Source organism: Fringilla coelebs (assembly GCF_963513975.1).
Source record: "Fringilla coelebs genome assembly, chromosome: 3".
In the NCBI taxonomy this organism is placed as follows: domain Eukaryota; kingdom Metazoa; phylum Chordata; class Aves; order Passeriformes; family Fringillidae; genus Fringilla; species Fringilla coelebs.
In genome coordinates this window covers 107,514,500-107,540,077 of record NC_140030.1, presented here as the reverse complement: position 1 = coordinate 107,540,077, position 25,578 = coordinate 107,514,500, and the positions used below count along the sequence as shown (strand labels likewise).

The following is a 25,578-nucleotide window of genomic DNA, read 5'->3' as shown; positions in this document are numbered from 1 at the left end:
AAAATGCAACTAAATTACACAAAGGTATTGCAAGGCTAAAGTCCAGGGTGGGTGTTTTTTAGCCTTAAAGGCTTTAGATTTCTTGGTTTTGTTTTATTTAGCTTTTTTATTATTTTTGGTGTGTTTCAGAAAAGCTTTTAACAGACAGTGATCTCCCAAAAGAATTTATTTGAACTCATTGGTGGGTGGTGCATACATTATGGGCTGTGGTTTCATTGATATGCTCAGCCTCGCTAAGTAGATGGCATATTAAATGTTTTATTTACCCTGTGTGCTACCTGTCATCTAATCAGCTTTTGTGTTTCTGCTGCATTCTATTTGTATTACTGTGAGAATAAGTGGTTTCATGTAAATTAAAACCACATGAAACCTTTTAAAGCCATTTTAAAATACTAAATGGGTTTGCAAATAGGTTTGTCGGACAAGGATTGGAAAAAGAGCTCCTTGCTTACCCATTTACTCTTCTGTACGCTTATTAGAAGTCCCCACATGACTTTTTCATCAAACATTGCATCCCAGTTCTCATCTGGAATGCCAAAGTCATTTATAGTGTGCTCGAGAGCAGTTTGCATAAACAAGAGGCAGTTAACAAAGAATACAGTTGTGAGCTGTGATTGCAAAGGTTATAATCTAAATTACAACGCAGATGTACAATAAAGTCAAGACATGCAGCCCTGTTTTTTTGTTTTCCTGAAGCATAAAACTACGTTGGCTTAAAAGTTTCTTTGCTTTTATTGACTATTGTTGCCAATATGGATGATTGTGATGCTTTCACTGTAAATATTTTGTTTCTTACAGGTGGATCGTATCATCTTCTGCGTCTTTTTGGAGGTTGACTACAAAATTTTCAAGAAGAAAATGGGCGAGTTTTTCCCTCTAGGTAGGTGTAGTAATCCAGCATCGTTTGACTTTAAAAAGGCATGCAGAAAAAAATGCAACAGTTGGCATCTTTTCTTCTTTCCAAAGCCAAATACTGAAATGTGAACTTTCTTTAAAGATCAGCTGCACATAGAGGCTCTGATCCTGGACAAATGCAGACATTTAAATTGTGTGAACCATTTAAGCTATGTCTAATACTGCTTTTGTACACTCAGTACAGCTAGTCTCTTCATTCCATGCTGTATGTGTATCTTTTTCCAGAACTTGGTGCATGGCACTGGCTCTCTTGACTCTTGAGAAGGAAATTATTTGCACTAATGCATATAGCTCCAAGTGTATATTGCTTTTCCATACACTTTGTACACACTTTGGTCTTTCATTAACAATGCTGGTGAGTTTTCTCTGGCTCTGAAAAGATACCACAGGGGTTAGAGCCCAACTGTGTCTGAATGAGGACTTTAAACTTGAGCTGTCCCTGTGTAAGAATGAATGGGAGAAAGATGGCTCTCACTGGAGCACTTGGGAAATGTTAGCCATTCATCTTGGATTTCACACAGGAGGTTACTTTCTAGATTTAGGGAAAGCTGGTGGATAGTAAATTTGCTAATCCCCCTCCTCCTATAAACCTGTGATTTATTTTTATCGCACGTCGTTAGAAATCTGCTCTCTGTAATTTTATCGACTCTGAAACTCCTCCCATTTTATTTTGCTTTGTGCTTACATCAGTCCAACTGTATGTAAAAAGATCCAGATTTTAGTGTTCTGTTTTATCTCCCAGTGCTCCCCATGCTGTCTGTCTAGTGGAAATGGCCCTGGAGTAATAGGGAGCAGAGCTTTGGTGTGTTCAGAGTTCCATTGATTTCACTGTGTTGTCGCTGTAGCCTTAGTGGTTTTTTCCTTTTGCTCTGTCTGGTAGCATGGAAATTGTGGTATTTTTGTCTCATCTCACTAGAACAAAGCTTTTTTGTAGATGACTTTGTAATCGCCAGTTTGCAGTGATTGGCAGCTGAAACTTAAAGACCTATTGAATTATTCAGGTAGCATCAAATGATGTCTAACCACTTAATATTCCTGTCTGGAGCACACTGAACATGCATTTCAAGAAGCTGCATTCATATCTAATCCATTCATTGAGTGATTTTATTTTTTTGTCAGCGTTCCCAACCCAAAGGATAAAGTGGCAGTACCCTGCCTACTGCTGCTGGCTGTGTTACTGCCCTTCAGATCAAGTGAGAGAAGAATACAGCATCAATTTGTCAATAAGTCAAAATCATTAATGCTCACTTTCATCTCTAAGGCCTTGGAAATCATGTGTAAAGCCTGGTATTATTTCTATAAATGTAAAACCCACCTGGGTTTGAAAGTTTGAGAGACAAGAAGATGCTTCAGAGCTATATCATGACAATCCCAAAGGCAGAAAGACAGCAAAGTGGAAGATTTATTTCATTTGGATTTTTTTTTAACCTGACATTATTGAACTCCTGTCTACAAAGAACCTATGCAGCTGGGTCTCTTGTTATAGAAAAACATATAATTTCATTACACCACATTATGTAGATGATCTGCCATACCATAGTTTCAAAAGTATATTTATTCTCATGTATGTAAAGTTTTTGGGTTTTTTTCCTTTTCTCAAGTGAAAATTGGGATTCTGATATGTGACCATAGACAGGCAATCACGGTAGGGATCCCCTAAATCCAGTGCTCTGCATATGTGGCTATAAAAAAGGTTCATCCAAAATTTACGACTGTCCAGAGAAAGTTTAGTTCTCAGTATCTGAAATTTAGATAGATTATTGTAGGATTACATTAATAAAATGCCTTTAGGATAGGACCCATTTTCATAGACTCCTGGTTGCAATTTTCTCATGACTAATGATTCTGATTTTGATATGCCTTAATGTTACTGGGTGCTGCTGTCTGATTAGCCAGAGCCTTAAAAGGAACCTGTTTAGCTCTAGAACTTTATTCCTGATGCAGTGAAGGATTTCCCATGGGTGGATCAGTAGCCAGGGATTCAGGAAGGTTTTATTTTAGTGTTTTATTTTTAGTGTCTTTAGATTTTCAACTTGTGAGGAGACAGGGAGAGGGAGGACTTTCTTCCTGATGGAGATCACCACGTGACCATCATGTCAGCTCTTTGTTCCTGTTGTCAGGTGTCTTGGGAATTGCCATCTACATTTAACATAGCAGACCTGGACAAGTTACGAGCAGACTCTCTCACTGTAGAGATATCCCATCTCTCTGCAGGACTGCTTTCCTGCACAGAAGACTTAGAGAACATGGCTCTGTGTCAAGGAGTTAGCAACTGCCTCTACCTTTGGCAGTAAATTCCTGATATTTCTACTGTTTAAGAAATTAATGAAACTGGCGGTTTTGTTTTGGTTTAAAGGAAATCTATTAATTTAGTGAAATTAAAGTATTTAGGGATAGGCTTGCCCTAAATTTAAATTGATAGGACACTATCTAAACATTCATAGGAGAGAATAACACTGAGGTATTGCTTTAAGCTTAGAGAAAAAACGTCGAGGCATTCTAAAAGTGCATCTTGCATTCAGAAACATTGTGAAATTTATCTACTTTAATAGATGGGGACAAAAATGCTTAGAAAGAAGAATATATTCATAGAGTTATATACATAAATAGTTATTACTTTAAACCCACTGCATTAATAAATCCAAAAAGACATGCAAGTGCTTGAGCTAGGTAATGAAAGTGGTAATGAAATGAAGCTAGAATTACACCTCAGTGCATTAGAGTAAGTGGAATATAGATATAGGGAAATTGTTCCATTAGTTGAACATATCATTAGGCCTATTTTGCAAGTGGAATGCCGAAGAAATTAGTCAAGTAATAATATTGATATCAAGACAACTGCCAAGAGTCTTGTCATTTTCAAACTTTAAATATATAGGGGGAAGAGATAGGCTTCGAAGTAGTGTCTTGTCTTAGCAGTGCAGGAAAGTTGTGCAGTAACTGAGCAATTGTAACTGTCTCAGTGTTTCTGATTCAATCTCAGTGATTACACAACCCAGAGCCAGCATGCTCCAAGAGGGAGCAGAGCACCACTTATCTTTGGTTCAGACATAGGTTCTCGTGTCAGTGTTGTCCAGAAAAGTCCTGGTTTGCTTCAGTGAAGGGTCCTTGTCAAGGCAGAATTTTCTATTGATCCTCTGGGGTTTTGCTGAGAAGATTTTGTATACTCCAGTAAGAAAAGAGCAGTAGAAAGAACAGCTTCATTTGTTTAAGATTGATCTCTGTTTTAATATATTAAACATTACCACAGTGATGTTTTTTTTTTCCTTTTTATGAATTGAGTCCTCTCTCTTTGTGCAATGCCATAGCCCAGCTATTCTCCCTTCTCCTGTGTTGGAACATTCTTTCTACTTAAACTGAGAGAATGTCTTTCAGGCAAATTAAATATCTCTGCCTGCAGTTCTGGCTCATATGTGTAGTTCTTACATTGCTGGATTCATTGCTGTTAGTAGTATGAGTGAGTTTTCTGGGAAAGGAGCCGCTACTTAGATAATTTTTTCTCTTGGAATGCATTGTTTCTTCTAATAGAACTATGAAGTCCAGACACCAGGCATTGGTTTTCTTGCTAACTAAACATATTTATAAGATTTACCAGAAAATTGAATCCCCCTTGAAAAGCTAGATTTGCCAACATTTACCTTGAAGTGATACATACTTCTAGGATTCTATACATAGGAGGAAAATTAAGAGCATTTGTAAACAGTTGCCAGCTGGAGCAAAGATACCTTTTTTCTTTTCTTCCTGTATTCTGTGTACACAAAGCTACTTAATATGTCAGACAGATAATCTTGTAAGGACCTTTGGCAAATGCTTATTTTTCATGGTGACTGTCATATATTATAAACGGTTTATCTTCAATTGTAATGCTTAAAGTATTTCTAAATCTACCACCTGTTACCAGTGGATTGGAGAGGAGAAACATTTTTTTTTCTGAAAACGTTTTTTAGATAGAAATAGTGCTATAAAAGGGATGTCCTGTAAAGCTGCAGCGTCCAAAATCATATTACTTCTTGCTGCTTTAAACAGAGTAACAAAATTACTTCACTAAAACATTGCAAAAATTTTTGGAGAAAGGATGTTTGCATTTTCATTAAACCAGTTTACAGATGGAAGGTGCATGCTTTTAGACTCTTGTCTTTTTAAACTTAATGAAAGGATGCTGAGCCCAGGAGTTTGTTTTTGTTGTTGTTGGGGGTTTTTTGTTTGTTTGTTTCTTTTTTGAGCCGTTATCAGTTGGTGAAACAGAGAGATTGCTTCATCTTGAGAAAACTTTCTTCCCTCTATTACAGGCTATGATATTTAATGCATTTTCTGCTTTCATCCTGGTTGATGAAAACACTGTTTCCCTACCCAAACCATATGGATGAGAGCTACTGCCTTATAATAATTCTCCTATTACTTCAGGAGGGTGCGGAGCATCCCACTTGTGCATAAAATGTGCAAATATATTACAATTGCAGAGGAAATTCATTGTTAAGAGATCTCCCAGGCTTGGAATCAAATTGGAAACTGTCTAAATGGCTGAATGAAGGCCTTTGTATTAAAAAGGCCAATCTCTGCACTAATACGTGAGCCAACTCCCAAGCAGGGGCTGTAATTTCTGTACTGGTATTGAGAAGCATCATTTTCTCTGCTTACTGTGGCAGACTGCACTGGGGCTGGAGCAGTCCTCTGCATGAGCAAAGGAGTTGTAAGTTAGCCCTTAGCAAGTAATCCAGCATCAAATGGATATTTCATCTGATAAATTTCGCCTCTCTATTTGCATTTGCGGCGTTCACGAGCCAATTCATTTCCGTAATTCATCACCTGAATGTATTCCACAAAATATTTTTCATGGGCTTTATTTTACTCTGTGGAGATGTGCCAAGCAGTTAACTGGAAGTGCCCAATATCCTTTATGGGAGGTTTCACCTGGGCAGTGATTTGCCTCATAAGTCACAAGGCTTTGGTTTTCTGACTGGTTCAGGCTGGCGTACAAAGAGGCCCCACAGAAATGTCCCTTAGGGAGTAAGGTTTGGGGGAGTTTGATTTCTCTTTGGCTTTCTTCTCCTGATCAATATAAGGACTATCCTGAAGGTTTTGGTTGCAGCTGCTTTTCCTGTCTCCATGCAAGTTTTCCAAGTTGTTGTCTTCACAGCTGATGAACTCACAGGGTGAAACTGGAAGCAGTCAGACCATCCTATTCCTTTCTTCACTGCTTTCCCTCACAAAGCTCACAAGATGCTGTTTGCTGCCTTGCTTCCCTAACCCCATAGTTTTGATGGAGCTGTTGTATTAGATTGCTTAGGGAACTTTGATTTCTCTGCTTCATGAAACTTTTGTCCTGTCCCTTGGAGATCCTGCTTGGCTTTTCAGATAGTGACTGTGCCATGATTGGGCATCCCTTTCCTTTCCAGAGCTGTCTGTGAAGCCATTGAAAGCATAGCAGGGTACCCCTCAGTATTTTTCCTGCCTGCTCTGGATTCCATGCCAGCATTTAACATTCCCCTCAGATTTCAAGTCTTGTGTTGAGGCAGGGATGAGTGAGGATTTTTTGGTGGGTGGAAGACAGCAGTCAGTTTGGAGAAGTTAAGGCACACTGATGTTTTCATGTGGGTGCAAAATGCTCTCTGTATCCCTTTGAACTGTCTTTTTATTGGAAGATGTCATACTCAGATGGCTCCTGCAAGGCTCCTTGTTCAAGGACTTGATTCCAAACAGCTGGGGGAAAGCACAGCCCCACTGTTTTCCCTGATGGTTCCCTGGCCCTCAGCAGTGGAGGATTCCAAGGAAGCACTGCCCATCTTGGGAAGCTGGAGGAGCCTGTGCACTAAAATAGGATACTGGCTTTGCTCTAGTTCTCTCCTTCAGCACCTTCAGACGCTGATCAAGTACCCTACAGTGTAAATAGGTTGCTGTAAAAAATGTTCTCAATCCAGAAGTTTCAAATAACCACAATGTTTAAAGTACTTGTCCAGTTTGAAACATGCCTGAAAACAACTTATCTGAGAAAATCTCAAGGTCACTTAAATGTGTCCATAAAACTGTAAACCAACATTTTTCTATGACTTTCTGTCTTTATTTGCCAGGGTAAAGACTGTGCCAGTCCTACCACTCATTGGGGTTGTCTCTTTTGCCCTTTTTGCCAACATCTCAGTGTAGTGCCAGGAGAGTGCTCAAGAAGCAGCTCAGGAGTGATGCTTGAGGGACAGAGTATGATGGTTCAGATACTGTTTTCAGCATCTTAGGAGATATGCAGATCAAGAAAGGGTTCCCAGCACCTTCCAACATGGCAGCAGGTTTCCAGAACCTAAAAAAAAAAGTATATGGGTAGTTTCCCGCTTCCTTCTGAACCATAATAAAACTTCTTTATATGATCTCATCAGAATTCTCTTCTGGCCAACTGCTGACAGAGAATTGCTCTGCACTTTGTGTGTTGCAAGTACTGGTCACCTAAAAACATGGTTTGGGAGAGGCTTGTCCTGCTGTCTGCACTATGGTCTGGAAAACCATTTACCTGGTCCTTCCTGCTGGCAGCAGTGTCACAGCTTGGAGCAGGGCATGATCAGCAATGGGACCATAACCTGTTTAAGTGCTGTTGTCAGGAGCTTTTGCTTTGCTAAATGGAGCCTCTGCTTCTTTACTTCTTTGCATCTTGAAGGGATTTTTCTTGTCTCCTTCTGTGAGAGTGACAACAGAACCTACAATCCATCCAGAAATCTGGGAAAATCATTGTTTCTGTGTATTTCTCCACTCACTCCAAATCCATGAGCTTTCTAGTTCCTGGGAGACAGCTGGATAGGAGCTGCATTGAAACAGCAAAGTGGCAGGTGGATGAGGATGCCCTTGAAGGCACAGGGGTCATTTAGATGCAAGGATCAGGATGCTGTGCATGACAACAGCATGGGGCAGCACAGGAAGATAATGAGCCTGGTAATTAGAAAGGTGAATATGGAGTAGATATTTACCATCTCCTGTAACACAAGGAGTGCAATGTGTTCCAGGAAATTATGAATCTGGATGAAAACAAGCAAAAGGAAGTGGATTTTAACCCAACATACAGTTAGGATCTAAGAGTACTTGATACAAGTTGCTGCAGAGCCTGTAGGTCTTCAATACAGTTTAAAGAAGGATCAGCTCAACCAACAGAAGACTGGTGCAACAACAGCTCTTAATCTTCATGGCCTGGGTGTAACCTTAGGCTCAGATAGAGAAGTGTGGTGCTGTTCTCTTCTCTACTCAGCCTGGATGCAGGCTGAGTATTTGTACTCATATTCTGATGCCTGCACCAGAATATGAGCAAGCAGCTTTTTCTGCATAACACATTGTGTGAATACATCTTGGATCAGGGATCTTTTCTTCCTACTCTGTTGGGGATTGTGGCATCTCATTAGAGCATTCCAAATGCATTTTATGTCATCAGCAAAAATACCCTGTCCTCTCTGGCCACAGGCTCCAAATGACTACATGTGCTCAACTGCTTCTTATTTCCAAGGAAGCATTAAATTTGGGGTTGTCTCATTTGGTTGCCTCTGCCACCAAAATCAGGTTACTGATGAGATGTTGTTAGAAGCTTATATTTGCAAATGTACAACCACATGAGAAACGTGCAATTTTGTGTGTGACTACTAGATTAGCATCCAATTTAGCACTTGTGCGAACAAAACTTTGTTATTTTCAGTATTTTAGGCCAGAGAGGAAATATTGAATGCGTTGGGTTTTGATATTTTTTTAATCTGATACCTGTTTCCCCAGGGAGTGCCTTGTCCCTTTAAAGTAAGGTAGAAGCAACTGGAAAACAGAAGTCCAAATGCTGGTGTGAGGACCATTTCCTTCACTGGACTGAGGCTGTCCAGTTCCCTGACTGTGGGAATAGCAGTTACTGCACAATCTTTGTGTGCAGCTGAGGTTCCTGTGGTTTGTATGGCATGTGTTTTACAGCACATCAGGTGATACAGCTCATCAAAGAGGTCACCAAGGTGATGGCCAAAAAGCCACAGTGCCTAACTTTGTAGGAGATTGGTAGTGAGAATTTCCGTATGATATGGCTTCAAAAACTACAAACACATCCTACATTCTGTGAGGCTCCAGTGTGGTGAAGCTGGTGTAACTTAGCAACACAGGAAGGAAATCTTCTCTGCTGCTTGCACTATGGCCAGGATGTGCAGAGTGTACCAGTGGAAGTTTCTTTACAATTAGACAAAAAATTTAACAAAACTTGCTCAGTATCAGGTGGAGGTTGATGTAGTATGCTCTGTATGCAGGATTGCATGATGAAAGGAGAGAAAAAGGGCCAGAAGAAGTCCTATTTTTACTTCCCAAGCAGAAGAATGCACTTTCATTTGTTAAAGATCTATTTGTTTTATCTTTTTCTTTTTTTTTTCCTTTATCTTAGGAGCACTGAGGATGAGGAAAGGTATTATATAAAATACCACTTTTTACTAGGAGAGGAGAAAGGAATCAGGCCTGCTTTAGTTGATCTCAGAGATTTCCAAACCTGCTTTTCCTCAAAGAAAGTATCGTCCTTTTTGGTGCTATTTTCTGTCACATTTCCCCAGTGGAGAACTGTGTTGGAGAAATCAAAACAACCAAAATAACTTGGAGGTTATTGCAAGCCTCATATATATATTTGGGCCTCAAGAAACCTTCCTGTGTGGCTCACTGTGCTAAAACTCTTTTGCTGAGGTGGACATAAAGCCTGTACACTGTCATGAAGCTCCTTTTGGGTAGCAGCAGTGGTTGCAAGCCACCAAAAGAAGGGATTTTTCAGTTGCTAGGTATTGTAAATAGATTAAACAAAATGCAATTATAAATCTCCTTAAGGCTGTGAAGGTGGTCATGCACTCAGGCAGTTGAAGCTTCAGGATAAAATTTTGGAAAGAAAGGTGTGGGAGAGAGAAATATGGACAGTGAGAACCTGCTTGGTCTTTTCAGCTGCTGGAAACTTGATATTATCATGGTTTAGAGGGTTTGCCTCTGGTGGGTACCCTTGCCCACACTGCTGGCTGCTCTGAGAGTGGACACAAAACATTCTTCAAGACTGACCAGAAATTTTCCTCCAAGGTGTGAGACTGCTGCACTGCTCCTCCTCTGTAATCCCAATGGAAACAGTGCAGGCAGATCATGGAATACTTGCTAGGGAAATGCCTGACAGTAGAAACACTTCAAACCAGACTCCTATTTTTGCATTGCAAGTAAGCTCAAGAGGATGGCTGAAGCTTTCAGTGCTGAAATTTTGGGGGGGTTTCCTTTGGTTTGAGCTTTTATTTTCAGCCATCGATGCTGTGATCACCAGCTTGTCATTTCAGCCTCCTGCACAGCTCTGCCCATCTCATTAGCACAGGGGAATGTTCATACAAGCTGCAGAGGGGATTTTTATCCATTCCCAGTTCTTCCCTGGTTGTGGTCAGGACATGGAGCCGTGGTTGCAAGGAAGAGCAGACTGAGACATGCAGGCTGACTAGAAATAGGGAAACATCTGGAAATCAGGAAACTGCAGAAAATGCTCAGTAAAAATAAAAATCCTGAAGGATGCAATTAGGCAGCTGAGGAAAGATTAGAGGGAGGCAGGAAGGAGCCAGCAGCATGCAGTGCTGTTGGGGAGTGCCAGCAGGATGCAGGAGCTGAAGGCAGATGAAGCAGCAGCCTCCTACAGCACAGATTTGGTTCTCATGTAAGGGTTTCTCCATGTTAACATGAAGGAGAATGCAAATGGAAGCAACGAGGACGAGGTGGTTTCATGGCTTTGGGGATTAGTGGTGGTAGTTAGAGCTTTTTACCTCTCTGTTCCTAACATAAATCTTAACACAGATGGATGACTTTAGCCATCTGGCTTGTGTTTGCTTGTATGCCACAACTAGGGAGACAGGGAAACAACCTGACCAGCAAGGCAAAACAAAAGGGTCTGAGCAAAGGCATCCCCTTCTTCTGTGTCAGTAAGAGCAGATTTGGTGCAATTATTCCATTTCCCAAAGCTTGGTAGATAACAAGGGAGAGGGCAATGGAAGAGGCACAGGAATCACCCAGTGCATGACCCCAACAGAGAGCCTGTGGCTTACACAAAAGCTTCTGCTTTGAGCACCTTGCTCCCAAATGTAAAGCTCTCTGATCTTTAGAGATATAGTTACCTGGATAGCCTGGGAGTTAGAGGGAGACTTTCCATTATAGGTTGACTTTCAACTGTAAATTATTTTGTACTTGAGTGGAAACTTCTCCCACACATCACCCATTTAATACCTTAATTTTATGTAGTATCCCTGAATTTATAAACTGGAAAATTTTGCACACATTTTAGAGTAGAAGGTTTTCTTGTCTCCTAAGCCTTGTAAACACTGCTGTGACTTTTCCTGACCCTTTCTGGCAGTCACTGTCAGTTTTCCTCTCCCTCCAGACTGCAAGGTCTGTCATTCCTTTTCTAGCAAAGTCATCTTGGTAGAACTTCCTAAAATCCAGGGCTTTAAAGGGGGAGTGATGTGAAAGGTCATTGTTCTGCTTCCCTGGCCAGAGGAGTAACCAAGTGTGGGTAGAGGTGTACACACACTGGAGGATGTTGTGCTGGTCAATTATTTTTCAACAGCTCTCAAGTGAGGGTGAGGTACAGAGGATCTCACCTCTGGTCTTTCCAATGGGGGACTTAGGACAAGAAGTATTGACAATATGTACTTAAGGAAATGTTTGCTGCTGTCAAAGATTCACTCTAAGGCTCTCCTGTGGTTTTATCCAATTTTTCTTTGGGATTGACTGTGTTGCATATTTCAAACCAAAAACAAACCTTTCAAAGGCTCCATCTAGATGGGGTAAGAAATTGTATAGGAAAATTTTTAAAAAAAAAATTTTAAAAAAACTAAACAAACAAAAGAAAAACAAAACTAGGTCTAAGGAATATAATTTTTGGTAATATTGGCACAGATTTTGCTTTATATTGGACACATAGAGCTTCAGTAAAAAAATATTTTTACTTATTCAGAACTAGTAGCCAAGAAAGTGCCCTTAATATCACTCTTTTCAGGAGGTAAGTGAATGCATTTTGGATATAGACTTCTAAACCACTGGTTTTTATCTCAAATAATTGGTATTGGCATAGAGCTCTGTCAGCTAAACGTGGTGTTTATCACTTCAGCCAGCCACACCAAGGCCAGTGAAGGAGAATGTTTTATATTTAACAGGGAAATGCTTCCACCAGATGGATTAATAGTGTGAGAGTAATAATTATAGACACATGAAGTGGCTGGGGATTGCTGTGTGCCAAAGTGAAACACAGATTCATACCTAGATTAGGGTACATTTTTCAAAGGTGCCACAGTGACTCAGAGATTGTATCACCAAGTTATTGGGAGCCCAACTTCCATTTTCAGAAATGATGCAGAGACTTCATTGCCTTTCAGCAAGCCTTTGGTACTTTTTCCCCAAAAAAACCCAGCCTTTAATTCAAAATTAGTTCACAAAAGCAGTCTTGGCTACTTCATAATTGTATTGCATAATGACTTCCCTGCTTTTTAATAACATCTGATTTCTTGTCTGTGTCCATTATCACTAGCTTAGAAACTATTCTGTTGCTTTGGGAATTTCATATTCCAAGTCACTAACAGAACTATAATTAAGAACTTCCACAGAAGACCAGGTGATATAGGTATGTTAAGATTCTGCTGATTTAGTCTCATATCTTAGATTAATTTGAAACCTTATCATGCTGGTTTCATTATAAATGCTTCCATGGAAAGAACATGTTATTGGAAACTGAATAATTAATAATATCTATGTTGCCAAATGTTTTCTGAGCAGTTTGTTGAAGAATAGCACAACTCCAGTTGAAAATCCTACCTCTGTTGAAGCCAATGACAGAATTCCCATGGGCTTCAACAATATTTTTCATTTTCTTATCTTAAAAATTAATTGTCAAAGCTCCTCAAAGTTGTATGTTGGGGATTAGGGTTTTTTCCTTTTGTTTTCTTTCGCTTAGGAAATTTTCTCCCATTTGTTGCTAAGAAACAATAACGACTGGTACTTGAGAGGGAAAAAGGATGTAGCCACAGAGGAGGGGTGCAGCTGGCTGCTTCTCCCTTACCTGAGGAGTTTTCTCTTGGGAAGGCCAGAGTTACCAAGAGGTTTTGTGCTGGGGGAAGGCATTGGGCACAGCCTCAAGCTCCTCTCAGCTCTCCCTCTCCAGGGGGAGAGAGGCTGCAGTCGCTGTGGGGAGAATTCACCACCACTGCGGGGTTTCAGCTCCTGCTGCTGCCTCTGGCTTTAGCTTTTATATTGTTCAGGTTCTGTTTTAGTGTGTAAGCCCAGGCTTCATAGTAGGGGATGGTAAGCTCTCTTCACAGAATAGGTAGACAAAACAATTCCTTCTCTGGCTGGGGACCCAAGGACAGCTGATCCAGATCTCAGGCCCAAGAGCACAAACAGCAGTGGACTGAAGAGAGAATGGGAATTCATGGGCTAAAGCTATAATTGGACAATTAGTTCTCTTAGGAAAATTAATCCACAAACAGCAGAGGTTTATGTCCAAAAAGGAGACAGAGGAGTCCTTTTACTTTATTCTAATAAAGGGAGAGGCCATGGGGCATTCTCCTGGGATCTCTCAAATTTTTGGAGGACACAGCCTCCCTTTTTATCCCAATTTCCCAGCCACATTTCCCTTCTCTCTTTCCCCATTGGCTGAGGCACTTGAGAGGTACAGACTTCCTGATACCTAAGATTTCCCTCTAGTGTATAGCCCTCCCTTTTAATTTTCAATTTAGGGGGTTTTCTTTCCCATTGTTTCTTTCATCTTTCAATGTTGAATTTCATTTATCAGCAAACCTAAGGTTTATATGTAAAAGCAAATATCTTTGTCCATTCATCAATCAGTGGAATCCTTCCCATTGTTTCTTTTATCTCCCAGTGCTAGGTTGATCTACCAGCAGACCCACAGCTTGTTTGTAAAGACAAATCTGCTATTCCTCTTAGTTCCAATATGCTAATGGACCAAAACTTGTGAAAGTGTGAGACCCCAGGACTGTTCATCCATTTTGTGGCCATTTTAAGTTGTGCTGCCCAAGGTGGATCTACTGAGACTTCTTAATTTTTTTTTAACTCAGCAAAAGAGCTTGTAAGAAATTTCTTTGCCACCAAAATGGAACTTTTTGCAAAAGGAAAATAGTCTTTCCTTGTCTCTCATCTAAAGCTTAAAAATTATCTGCTCCTAGCTAGCCCAAGCTCAGATTTCACAGATTCATTTTGTTCTTAAACCAATTTTCCTGTCTGGCAAATATTTAGTAACTTCCTTATGTGGTTTTCTATTAGGGTAGCTAGTTCTCTTCTTAACATAGCCAGCTGTTCCAGGGAAACCAAGCAAACTGAAACTTGCAAGTAAACAGAAAGCTCTGCAGGAAAGAGAATGGAATTTCATATTATACCTGTCTTTATTTGCAGAATTTTGTAAGTTATGCAGACTTTTATTCCCTGTCTTTATTCCCTGCATCTGGTAGTTACCAGTACCAAAACTTTCCTCCCCATCCAGCTCCAGATTTCACTGCAAATGTTAAACAGGAGGAGGCAAACTAAGATATGGGCAATTTGAAACATGGAGTATTTCATTTTAGATGTTTGCTGGTATTCCCAGTAACCTTTTTCTTTCCATTTTTGTTTTTTGACAGGTGATGCTAATGAAGAAGGGCCTCAGCTGAGTGAAGAGAAAGGTGAGTAAAGAATATTTTATGCTAAAATAAATCACTTATCTGAAGCATAAGCCAAGCTGAAAAAAATCTAGAAATTAATTGCCTTAGTCAAGATAAGCAGTGCTAATCATTATTGCCAATATTACCACAGTCATCTCTGGGTTTTACACAAAATTAGGGTGAACCATCCCTGATAATAAATAGTGCATAGTAAGACCAGCTGAGACTACTTTTTTAATGCCATCACCTTATGAGCCTCTGGACAATATTTCATTTCTTCATAACAATAGCTAGTTTGAACATGAAGGGGAAATAATTCTTCAGTATCTTTGTAAAAACATGTGACTAGAGCAATTTGACATTCTGAATAGTGGCAGTGATATGTTTGCAATGAAAACAGTAGCAAAAACTTCCACAAACTCTTAAAGACACTGAGCTTGGTCAGACAATGATTCAGAAGACTTTTTCCTGGTCCTCATGGTTTACTGTTTAAAACAAGTGTCACTATTTAGGGTTTGTGGGTGACATGAAATGGAAATGATGAATAGGTATAAGGGGAAGAAATGCCAGAGGAACAAGTAAAGGAGAGGACAGTGGGTTAGAGAACTCCCATGAGGTCAAAAGCTTCCATTCAGGAGATTTTTGCTAGTTTTTCCAAGGAAGCTTCTTCCAGTTAATCTGGACCAGGTTTTTTGTGACAGACTTCCCCCACAGCACCTTCTGATACTTCCCCTCCCTCATCTGGAGGTCCTCAGTGAGCATCTCCCATTCCATATGGATTTCTGTGCACTGCCATCTCCTTTCATGTGCAGAGTAGCTCCCTGTACTCCTCTGCCTCTCCTTCCAAACATCCTTCAAGGTCTCTGTGACCCTGATCCCATCACAGTCCAGTGACTGTGCAGGGACATCCAGCTCTCTTTAAGAAAACATGAGCAGTTTAGGTCAGACTTTAAATTTAAGGTCAGAAAGGAGTGCCACATGGGGAGAGGCAGGGATATACCTGTCATCTTAGCTAGCATGAGTTCTAACATCATTATAGCACAAGGATTTTGTATCACCAGAGCTTCATACCTCCTTGATGTTCCTCACAAGCAGCTCCTCCATGCACTGACTGTCCCTGGTCCTTGCAGCACTCATCTGACTCCTCTTTCTCCAGATCCCACCCATCCACTCTTTTATACCACTTGTTCTTATTGGCTACAGGTGTGGCTTGTTAAGACCAGGCCAGCTTCTCATCTTTAGTAATTGGTCCAGCTGCAGCTCATTGGGGGTAAGATCACCTTCCATACCAACTGCATTCTCCCATACTGTATCCCCCTACAATTCCCCCTTTTTTCTTTTAACCACAGAGCTGCAGCATTTCCAGAAGTGCATATTCAAATAAATTAGCACCATGACATATCTGTACATTTCATTTAGACCTAAGAGTTATACAAGTGTTCAAACAGCACATCACAGCACAGATATATATATTTCTAAACATTAGTTCAGTTCCACAGCTTTTCCAAGTTTACAAAGCACCCATCTCCAGGATCTTTTACACTCGTATTCAACAAACACCAATAGCTGTAATTGATATATTCTGCCAATAGTTTAGCATTCAAATCCTGTTCCCCCAAATCCACAGGGAAGTACAGTTTAGCCCCAAATCGCATCAGGGTCACCATTTGTCATCTTAGATATCATGAGTTCTAACATCATTATAGTGCAAGGATTTCATATCACTAGGGATTTATACCTCCTCTATGTTCCTCACAAGCAGCTCCTCCATGCACTGACTGTTCCCGGTCTTCACAGCACTCATCTGACTCCTCTCACTCCAGCTCCCACCAATCCACTCTTTTATACCACTTGTTCTTATTGGCTACAGGTGTGGCTTGTTAAGAGCAGGCCAGCTTCTCATCTTTAGTAATTGGTCCAGCTGCAGCTCATTGGGGGATAAGATCACCTTCTATACCAACTGCATTCTCCCATACTGTATCCTCCTACAATTCCCCCTTTTTTCTTTTAACCACAGAGCTGCAGCATTTCTAGAAGTACATATTCACATAAATTAACACCATGACATACCTGTACATTTCATTTAGAACTAAGAGTTATACAAGTGTTCAAACAGCACATCACAGCACACACATATATGTATTTCTAAATGTTAGTTCAGTTCCACAGCTTTTCCCAGTTTACAAAGCACCCATCTCCAAGGTCTTTTACACTCATATTCAACAAACACTAATAGCTGCAATTGGTATATTTTACTAATAGTTTAGTATTCAAATCCTGTTTCCCTGAATCCACAGGGTTATATGGTCAAATCCTGTTCCCCCAAATCCATGGGGAAGTACACTTTAGTCCCAAATCACATCAGGGTCACCATTTGTTATCTTAGCTAGCATGAGTTCTAACATCATTATAGTGGAAGGATTTCATATCACCAGAGCTTCATACCTCTTCAAAGTTTCTGGCAATGCAGCTCCTCCATGCACTGACTCCTCCATGCACTGACTCCTCCATGCACTGACTCCTCCATGCACTGACTCCTCCATGCACTGACTCCTCCATGCACTGACTCCTCCATGCACTGACTCCTCCATGCACTGACTCCTCCATGCACTGACTCCTCCATGCACTGACTCCTCCATGCACTGACTCCTCCATGCACTGACTCCTCCATGCACTGACTCCTCCATGCACTGACTCCTCCATGCACTGACTCCTCCATGCACTGACTCCTCCATGCACTGCCTGCTCCTAGTCCTTACAGCAGCCATCTGACTCCTCTTTCTCTAGATCCCCCCAATCCACTCTTTTATACCACTGATTGGCTACAGGTGTGGCTTGTTAAGAGCAGGCCAGCTTCTCATCTTTAGTAATTGGTCCAGCTGCAGCTCATTGGGGGATAAGATCACCTTCCATACCACCTGCATTCTCCCATACTGTATCCCCTTACATATACTAGCCAGAAAGCAGAGGTAAAAGCTTTTGAAGCAGTGTTTTGACTACTTAAATTGGCAAGATTGTCGTAAAGACAAATGCTCTTCATTAAAATTAAAAAAGTGAGATAGAATTTAATTATGCATATACACATCTCAATTTTGGAATTTTTGCTGACATTTTGAGCTGTCCCGCCACCTTCCCAATCCATGGCTCTTCTGGATTTTTTGGGCATAAGTATGCTTGGCAGAGAATATTTCTGTGTTCCCTGGGCTCTATGCAAAGCCCATGATTGACTCCCACTTTTTCTTTTGAATGAACACAATATTCTTAGAGTTATAAAATATCCTGAATTGAAGGGACCCACAAGGATCATTGAGTCCAACTCCCCCTTGAATCTGCATGCTCCTTTTTCACATCCTAACTGCTTTCATACCTTCTGTTTTGAAATTTCCAGTATTTCAGTTGTAGCTATATGTAACTGTGCAAGGGTAGAAGATAAAAGGGGAGAATCCAAGTCCTTCATGAGAGCTGGGCATCTGCTTGTCAGGAGCTGTTCAGAACTCCAGCAACATAAAGAGTAGATGGTTGTGTGGCATATATGTGACAGCAGGAGAGACCTGGGAGTTTTTGAAACACTTAAGCAGTTTATAAAATATGCATAGATAGTTTTTTCCCAGTTGGTAATCAGCTAATCAGTTTGAAGTAATACCATGATTCTTATTTTTAATGGCAACAGCAATAAGGGTGAATAAAGTGAGGTCATATGTCTTCCTAAGTTTCCTGGTTATGAGTGGTCAAGGTTTATTTCCAGCACACACAAAAGTATGTTTTCTTTAGGCTTCTCCTGCAACCAAGGCCTCAGTTAGCCACAAGGAATCAGGAGGGTTGACAGAAAGTCAAATGACAGAAAGTCATTTTCCCATCACGGTTGAAGACATTCAGTAGGCACAATGAATTGAGTTTTAATTGTCTGTCAGTCACTGCTTTCCTGGTTAACAACAATGTTTAAAGAATGTTTTAATTAGGGAACCTGCTTGCATTAAATGTCTTAATTTATGAATACCTTTTATGCTTTATTTCCAGCTTGGCCTCCCTTTTTATTAACTGGCTTTCTCTGCTACCAGTTTGTGCCCTGAGGTGTGTCATAGCAGACAAACAGTAATGCCATCATTTATGCTGATAGGATATTTTGAAAATATTGTAGAAAAGGTTCATTATATCTAAAGTTTAACCAACTGATATTAAACACTCTCTGCTCCAGTCCATAAAAGTAAGGGAGATCTCACATTTAATTGGCCTCAACTACTTCTGTTACTCCCTTTCCTCCAGCTTGATATTGCTCACTGTCTGAAAGGCTGGAATGGATTTTTTTCAACCTGAACACTTCTATCTTGTAAAGCTTTCATTTCCTTAACTTCATTATCTGTGAAGTTAGGGAAATTTGTGAAATTGTGAATTTGTAAAATCTGTGAAATTTATTTCCCTACCTTTCATTTAATTATTAATTTCAGTCTATATTCATTTGTTGTTGCGTTAAAACAGTGAATGGAGAATTGAGCTGAGAAAAAAGATCATTTTTAGATCATTCAGAATATTTCTCCACAGTTCCATAATGCAGTATAATAAATACAAATGAAAACATTATTTGGTTGGGGGTTATGATTTTTGTTTCTGTAGTGCTTGTGAAGCAGTATGTCATTTCAGTATGAGGTTTCTTCACTTCTGTCCTGTGAAAGTCAGAGAAAGTCCAGTCCAGGCTGAAATCCACATCCATATTATAAATTTCAAAAGAGATGATGCAATAATTAATTTAAATAGCAGAAAGGCACTGAGTACTGACTGGAGTGCTAAGATAAAACATACAATTGTGGAATCACACATGGTAATATCTGATACAATGAAACCATTACCAAATAATGTATGTAATTTATAATTGTTTCTGTTTATAGAAGGCCAGCCTCCATCTCCCACAAAGAGCAAAGAAGAGCAGCCTGAGGACCTGCAGGATGATGCTGAAGGTAGGTGCTCTAACAACTTCTCAGGGCTATCAATCAGTTCACATTTTAAGGAAAAGTTTGGTTTGAATTCTTGGGAAAGAACTGGAAAACTTTCAGTTAAGAATGCTCTTAGCACACACTTGGAGAGTTCTTTTTTGCCTTGATAAAGGGATTATAGACCTTCTGAAGTGTATTTCATCCTAAGGTAGACTCACAATGACAAACCCTATTTTTATGTGATGGGCTACTGATTATTGCTGATGCATCTCAATAAATTGCTGCTGTTTTATCTCTAACCAGTTCTGCCTTCATGTAATTGAAAAGCCCAAGTGTAATCCATGTTGGGAGGGGCTTGGGTCATGGTCTGGTTGGTGAAGTTGGTCAGCTGCCTGCTGTGAAACATGGAGTGATATAATCCTTGCTTTCCTTTTCTACGAGAAGTTGTTGTGTTTTCCTTTTTACAGCATTTGTTTCTAGACCTTACACAGTGTAGTACATCTCTCTGCAGTTACAAGTCACAGGTGATTAACATTATGCCTGTAGTGTTGTTCCTCTGAGGATATTTTCCTCCACTTGAGTCTGCTCAGGGAAACTTGTCCCTGTGTATGGACATAAATGTGGTCTGTGTTGCTCTAAAACTGGATCAGAGTATATTTTCCTAATCTCTATCTCCTTGGAAGAGTTGTTTATAAGATGTTAACATCAAAGGCTTATTTTCACTGCTTTCAGATATGTGGAAGAGCAAAACACCCCGATGCTGAAGAAATTCCTCTTCTGTGAAATAGATAAAAGGATGAACCTTAATCTTTAATCCATGACACTTCCTTATCACGGATTCTTTTCGACCTAATATTCCTCAAATGACCTGTCTAATTTTGCATCTCAGTGGCTCCATAATCTTCAGCATTTTGACTTAGTGCTGTGCATTCAGCTCCTAAGACACTCTGTCTAGGGTATAGTGTGAGTCACAAAGAGCAGAAAAGTGTTAACATCTATCATTTTAAGTAGCTGCTAGTAACATGCTGTCACTAACATTGTGACTGGTTGTTACGGGCAAGTCATTAAAGCAATAGCTGTCATCACCTGGAAGGCACAGCTATTGGAGGGACCCAAGAAATTTCATCACACCTGAGTGTCTTTCCTTTCATGCTACACTGAACCCAGTTTAAATTAAAATACCAATTTTATGTTTGAATTAGGGAATTCAGTGATGACAAACCACATGTCCATTTTTATGCAGGCTGACCCACGGTTGGGATCCTGGTGACACTTTCAGTGTTCCTAAGCTGGCAGAACAACAGTTGTTTTATTCTTACATGGAGCGTGGCTTAAATTTTCATTGTATCAGTATCTTGAACAAAAAAACTAAAACAAAATGAAAGGAAGGGAGAAAGTATTGTCAAACTGTAAGGTTTTCCTTCCATTCAAAAATTAACTGATGTTGTTTCACTCTTTCTGTGGCTCCCTAGATACAGTTTCCTATTTCTTTATGCCTATCCATTTTTCCCAGTGACCTACTGTTCACTTTGTGAAGCACAAATAAATGTGTAGGAAGGGCAAAGTAAACAGTATGGCAATAGAATTATTGCATTACTCCTGAGCTGTAAAATGCCTGAATTCCTTGAATTTGATGCCATACAGTAGATTTTGCTGATGTAGAATTGAAGTCTGTAAAGAATAATCTCTGCTGCTGGATTTAATATAGCTGGTGGCAGAGCCCCCATATGCTGGGCAGGAAGCAAACCTGTGATGTTTAGGATTGAAAGTTCAGATTTAGCCCTGAGAGTTGTTGTGACGGAGAAAAGAATAGGTGATTAAAGTGTTTGCTGAGGGGCCTGTGGAGAAACCTGGATCAGATTTCTTTGGCATTACCTGTGCCTCTGGAAGAGGAGACAAGAAGTTAGGATCCAGACACTGAATTCCTGTCAAATTGCCAAGTGGCTGGAGTGTAATGTAACACACCTGTGAGCCATTTCCATTGCAGTAAATGGGATTTGCACACATTTGTCTGAGAAGAGGATTTAGTTTCTCCTGGTCTAATTATTAGCTGTTGGTTTTGATGAATTAAAAGAACTTTTAATGGGGAGCCTTGAAGATTATGAAAGTTCTGAAGACGTGACATGAACCACAACTACATGTCTGAATAGTTTTATTTAGGTATGGCTTTGTCTTCACTTTCAAGAAGCTAGCTTTGTGTTCTTTTTTAAAAGAAAAACTAAGTAGCTAATGCATATAAACAGTCTTGAATAAAACACAACAAAGGCAAACGCTGCCTGAGGTCAGCTGGGTTGAATTTCCCTTAGGGTAAAACTGAAGTGCTTTGTGGTTTGGTGTGTTTAAACTTTGAGATAATTCACTTTAAGTACCCTAAGTTAAAAAGGAAAGGAAAGGGGAAAGAAAAGGAAAAAGGAAAAGGAAAAAGCCAGAATAACACATGAAAAAGTGAACAAATATAAAAAAAATCCCCACAAAAAAAAATTAAAAACCCCAAAATCCCAACCCCTTTTATCAATAAAAGCAAGTCCAAATTTAACATAGGTTTTCATTTTCCCCTAGGTAACATGACCAGCTATAAAATATTTAACGAATATACACTGAGACATGGGAACAACCCAATGTATTTTCCCCTGCTTGGTTGTGAGTGCTGTTTTAGATTGAAGATGGGAGTACAACTTGTGATGATAGCAGCCTTGTGTCTGCCCTTGTGGCACTCTCTGGGACCTATTCCACTGAGTTCAGCAATATTTCTGCTGCAATATTTTTCTCCAGCTCACCAGGCTGGTTCATTGGCTAGAGGTAATGGAGCAATATCATTTCAGGGTGTGTTAAAACCTCAACAGAATATTGGGGAAAGCAAGTTCCTTTATTATCACCCTCTTTGCAATCAAGGAAAGGTGAGTAAGTGGCTGTATGTAAGGAGCTTGTTTTGCAGTAAGCTAAAATAAACACTTGACATGCTAATGAAGGCAATCTTATACCAAACCACTGAAGTATTAATGGTATCTGTTATTATGCTCTTAAGTACATTGTTCTCTGACTCTGCACTGTTGGTAGAGAAAAGTGTGAACTGCACAGCAGATTCTTATGTCAGTGGTTGTATTCCATAGATTTTCACTGCAGAGGCATTGTCTGTGAGAATGGATAGGCTAGGAAACCTCTTTTACTCACAGGTTCCCTGCAGTAGTTCAGGTTTGACATGCGCAAACATGCCAAATAATTTTCTTCTTTATTGTTCTTTTTTTTTTTTACCTGCCACTTTCTTGCATCCTGGAGAGTAAAAGCAGCCAGGGATAATTTTGCCTTTCCCTCAATCAGGTGCATTCATGTGATTGTAAAGTGTCAGGTGAACAAAATATGCTCGGTACTAAACAAAACACACGCAAGTCTTACTTCAGCAGCTTCATAACACAATCTTAAAGTGGTTACATAGACAAAAATGGCAGTACTTGTCTCAACATAGCATGAGTCGGCACAAATAGCACAGTCACCCATTCTCATCCTACTTATTGTCACCAAGCAAAGGCAAACCATTTGTACAAAAGCCTAACAAAACAAAAATCTTAAATGTTCCTTGTGTCTCTTACCTACCTCCCCATGTGTCCTCCCATATGTAGTGAACAGCACAGTGTGTGCAACAGGGAGAAGCAAAACTGTTTGCCCTTTCCTTCTTTGTGGGATTTCTCAGATACAAAGCAGAGCCTGCCAAAGAGCTTCCCCATCCATTCCCTCCATGGTCTGTGGGAGACCAATATTGTATCAAAGATGAGTAACACATCTAGTAACAGCAGCACAAATGCCTGCTTTTTCTCTTCCTCCAGCAGAAAAATAATCAATCCATGCAGCAAAAGCCATTTTCTTGCCCTCCTTCAAGGGATGTGAAGACAGAACTGGAGCTCTGGAAGTTGTCTTGCTCCAGCTCCTCTCATAAGCTGCTCCCCAAATGAATGACCAGATTCCTCCTGATAGATTGATAGGCTGTTGGTCTCCCAGGATCACTTGTGGCAGGAGCAGGTCTGTTGGAGTCATTTGTCCAGGACAAACTTTGTCTGATTTCCATTCACTTGGTGGGAAGGAGAACAGGTTGATGAATAAGCCAAACTCCAAAGTTCAAAATGAGCACAAATCACCTTTAACAGAGTTGATAGTGTTGGTTCCTTTGCCTGATGGGGTCACCACAATTTGGCCTCTTGGCTATCAAAGGTAACATCACTTTTCTGAATGTTGTCCCAGAAATCCAGGCTCCCCAGCTGGCACCTGCCTGACTTGGTGGATGCTCTGTCCATGAGAGATGTCAGTCTGGTGGTTGAAGGACACAGCAGAAAGGAGGCAAAATAAAACTGCATCCTAATCTCAACAACTCACTGGTCCAGCAGGCCATTAAGTAAGATTCTCACCAAGAGGAAGACACCCTGGCTCCTCCTCTATTCTCCCAAAAAAGCTTTCCTGAAATGGCAAAAAGTGCATAGTCCTGGGACCAGGAAATAAACCTCTGTTTATGGCTTAATCTCCTAATTGTGAGATTAACATAAGGCTTCCCCTTCCTGCTTCTCCTTTATTTGCCATGAATTTTGCCACTGTGCTGCTTGCTCTCTAGCTTCATGGAGAGGGAGCTGGAGTATGCCCCCACCATGGTCCATGGTACTTGGCTTGGGCTACTTCCCTCCAAGGTGGGCTCAATCCTCTCTGGAGCTGGTGTGATGCACACAGATGGCTCTTTCTTGCCATTACACAGAGATGTTCTAAGCACCTCTTCTAAGGTCTTCTAACACTGTGCAGGCCTGATTGTCTGTCTCTTTAAGGTATTAATTAATATTCTCTAGATTTGTCTTCTTAATGTGTTTTAATATGTTCTGCAAGGGGTTCTTTTATCCCTTGATAAATTGTAGTTACAGTCATATTTGCATCCCATGGGGCAGTCATTTTCTTCAGTAAATTTCTGCTCCAATCATAATCTACTAAAAATGAACACTGAGACACATAATTATACTTCAAAAAACACAGTCATTTATTCAGCCTTAAAAGTGTTGCTTTTTATTAAGATAGTTTAGAATTGACTGTCTGCTTTTTGCCAGCAAACCTAATCCTTTAAAAAAATGTTAAATGAGGATTAAGTCCTACAGAAGAAATTCCCTGGGAAGGATGTGTATCAAACATATCTGTGAGACATTTCCCCTTAATGCAGATGGGTTATATTTAAAAAGTGGCTATTAACCTCCATCCTCTGTGGTTGATAGCTTCTCTTTTCACTTCTATTTTGAAGTCCACCATCTGTCCTGACTGATTACAGCTTTCAGAATATTAGGTGATCACCTTGCACTTAGCCAGGGGTAAAAGAGGATGTTATCTCTATTTTCAGTTGTATTTTCTCTCTGAGCAAACATTTCTTAGAAGATTCTTTTCATCGGTGAAGTGGCTTCTGCTGTTCCATTAAATTGCCATGCAGTGGCTGTGCAAAACTCAGAAAACACAGCTCATTTTGGCCTCCACAGGTGATGTGCAGTCCTGTTGTGTTGGTCATTTACTCATTTGGGTTTCTTTCAGCAACTGAATGCATGTCTGTGTAACAGCACCAGAAAGACACTTGCAATTCCTGGTTTTGCCCTGAATGCTTCAGAATGGATTGTCTTCCTTCTGAGATGAGCTAAGGTGCAAAAGACTAAGTTACTGCAGTGACTATTGCAGTATTGACAGAGGAGAATTCTACCCAGTGACAGCCCTAGGCACCTGCAGGGGGCTCACCTGTCAAGGAATTCATTGCTCATTTTTAAGCATGATGTTGTCTTGGTTTGGGAAGACAGGTGCTTGCTAAGGAAGGCAGGAGTGCCCCCAAAATGGAGAAAATTACCCCCCCACACCAAAATGCTATTAATTTTAAATTAAGGAGCTCTCAGGCAACAAAAATTATGGGAGCAGGAAATAACAGTTCTTTACCAGGGAAGAAAATAAAAAGATAAAATAAACAATTCAGTAAACCGAAACAACACTGACAGAGTCAGAACCCAACCTGACACCCTGTTGGACAGGGTGTTGGTAGCAGTCCAATGGGAATTGTGGCTGCAGCCCTCCTGCAGTGTCAGGGGTGGTTCTGCTGGAGC

At 40.3% G+C, this 25,578-nt stretch overlaps 1 protein-coding gene across 6 annotated transcripts in view; it reads left to right on the top strand.

Moving 5' to 3' along the window:
- The window catches only part of MACROD2 (mono-ADP ribosylhydrolase 2), an 842,889-nt gene that overhangs the window by 763,132 nt on the left and 54,179 nt on the right, over positions 1 to 25,578 (top strand). For all 6 annotated transcript variants that reach the window (XM_084203116.1, XM_084203115.1, XM_084203114.1 and 3 more), the window contains 3 exons: positions 799 to 880; positions 14,532 to 14,573; positions 19,436 to 19,504. In XM_084203116.1, coding sequence (XP_084059242.1) covers positions 799 to 880; positions 14,532 to 14,573; positions 19,436 to 19,504 — 193 coding nt within the window. The remainder of the gene's footprint in view (positions 1 to 798; positions 881 to 14,531; positions 14,574 to 19,435; positions 19,505 to 25,578) is intronic.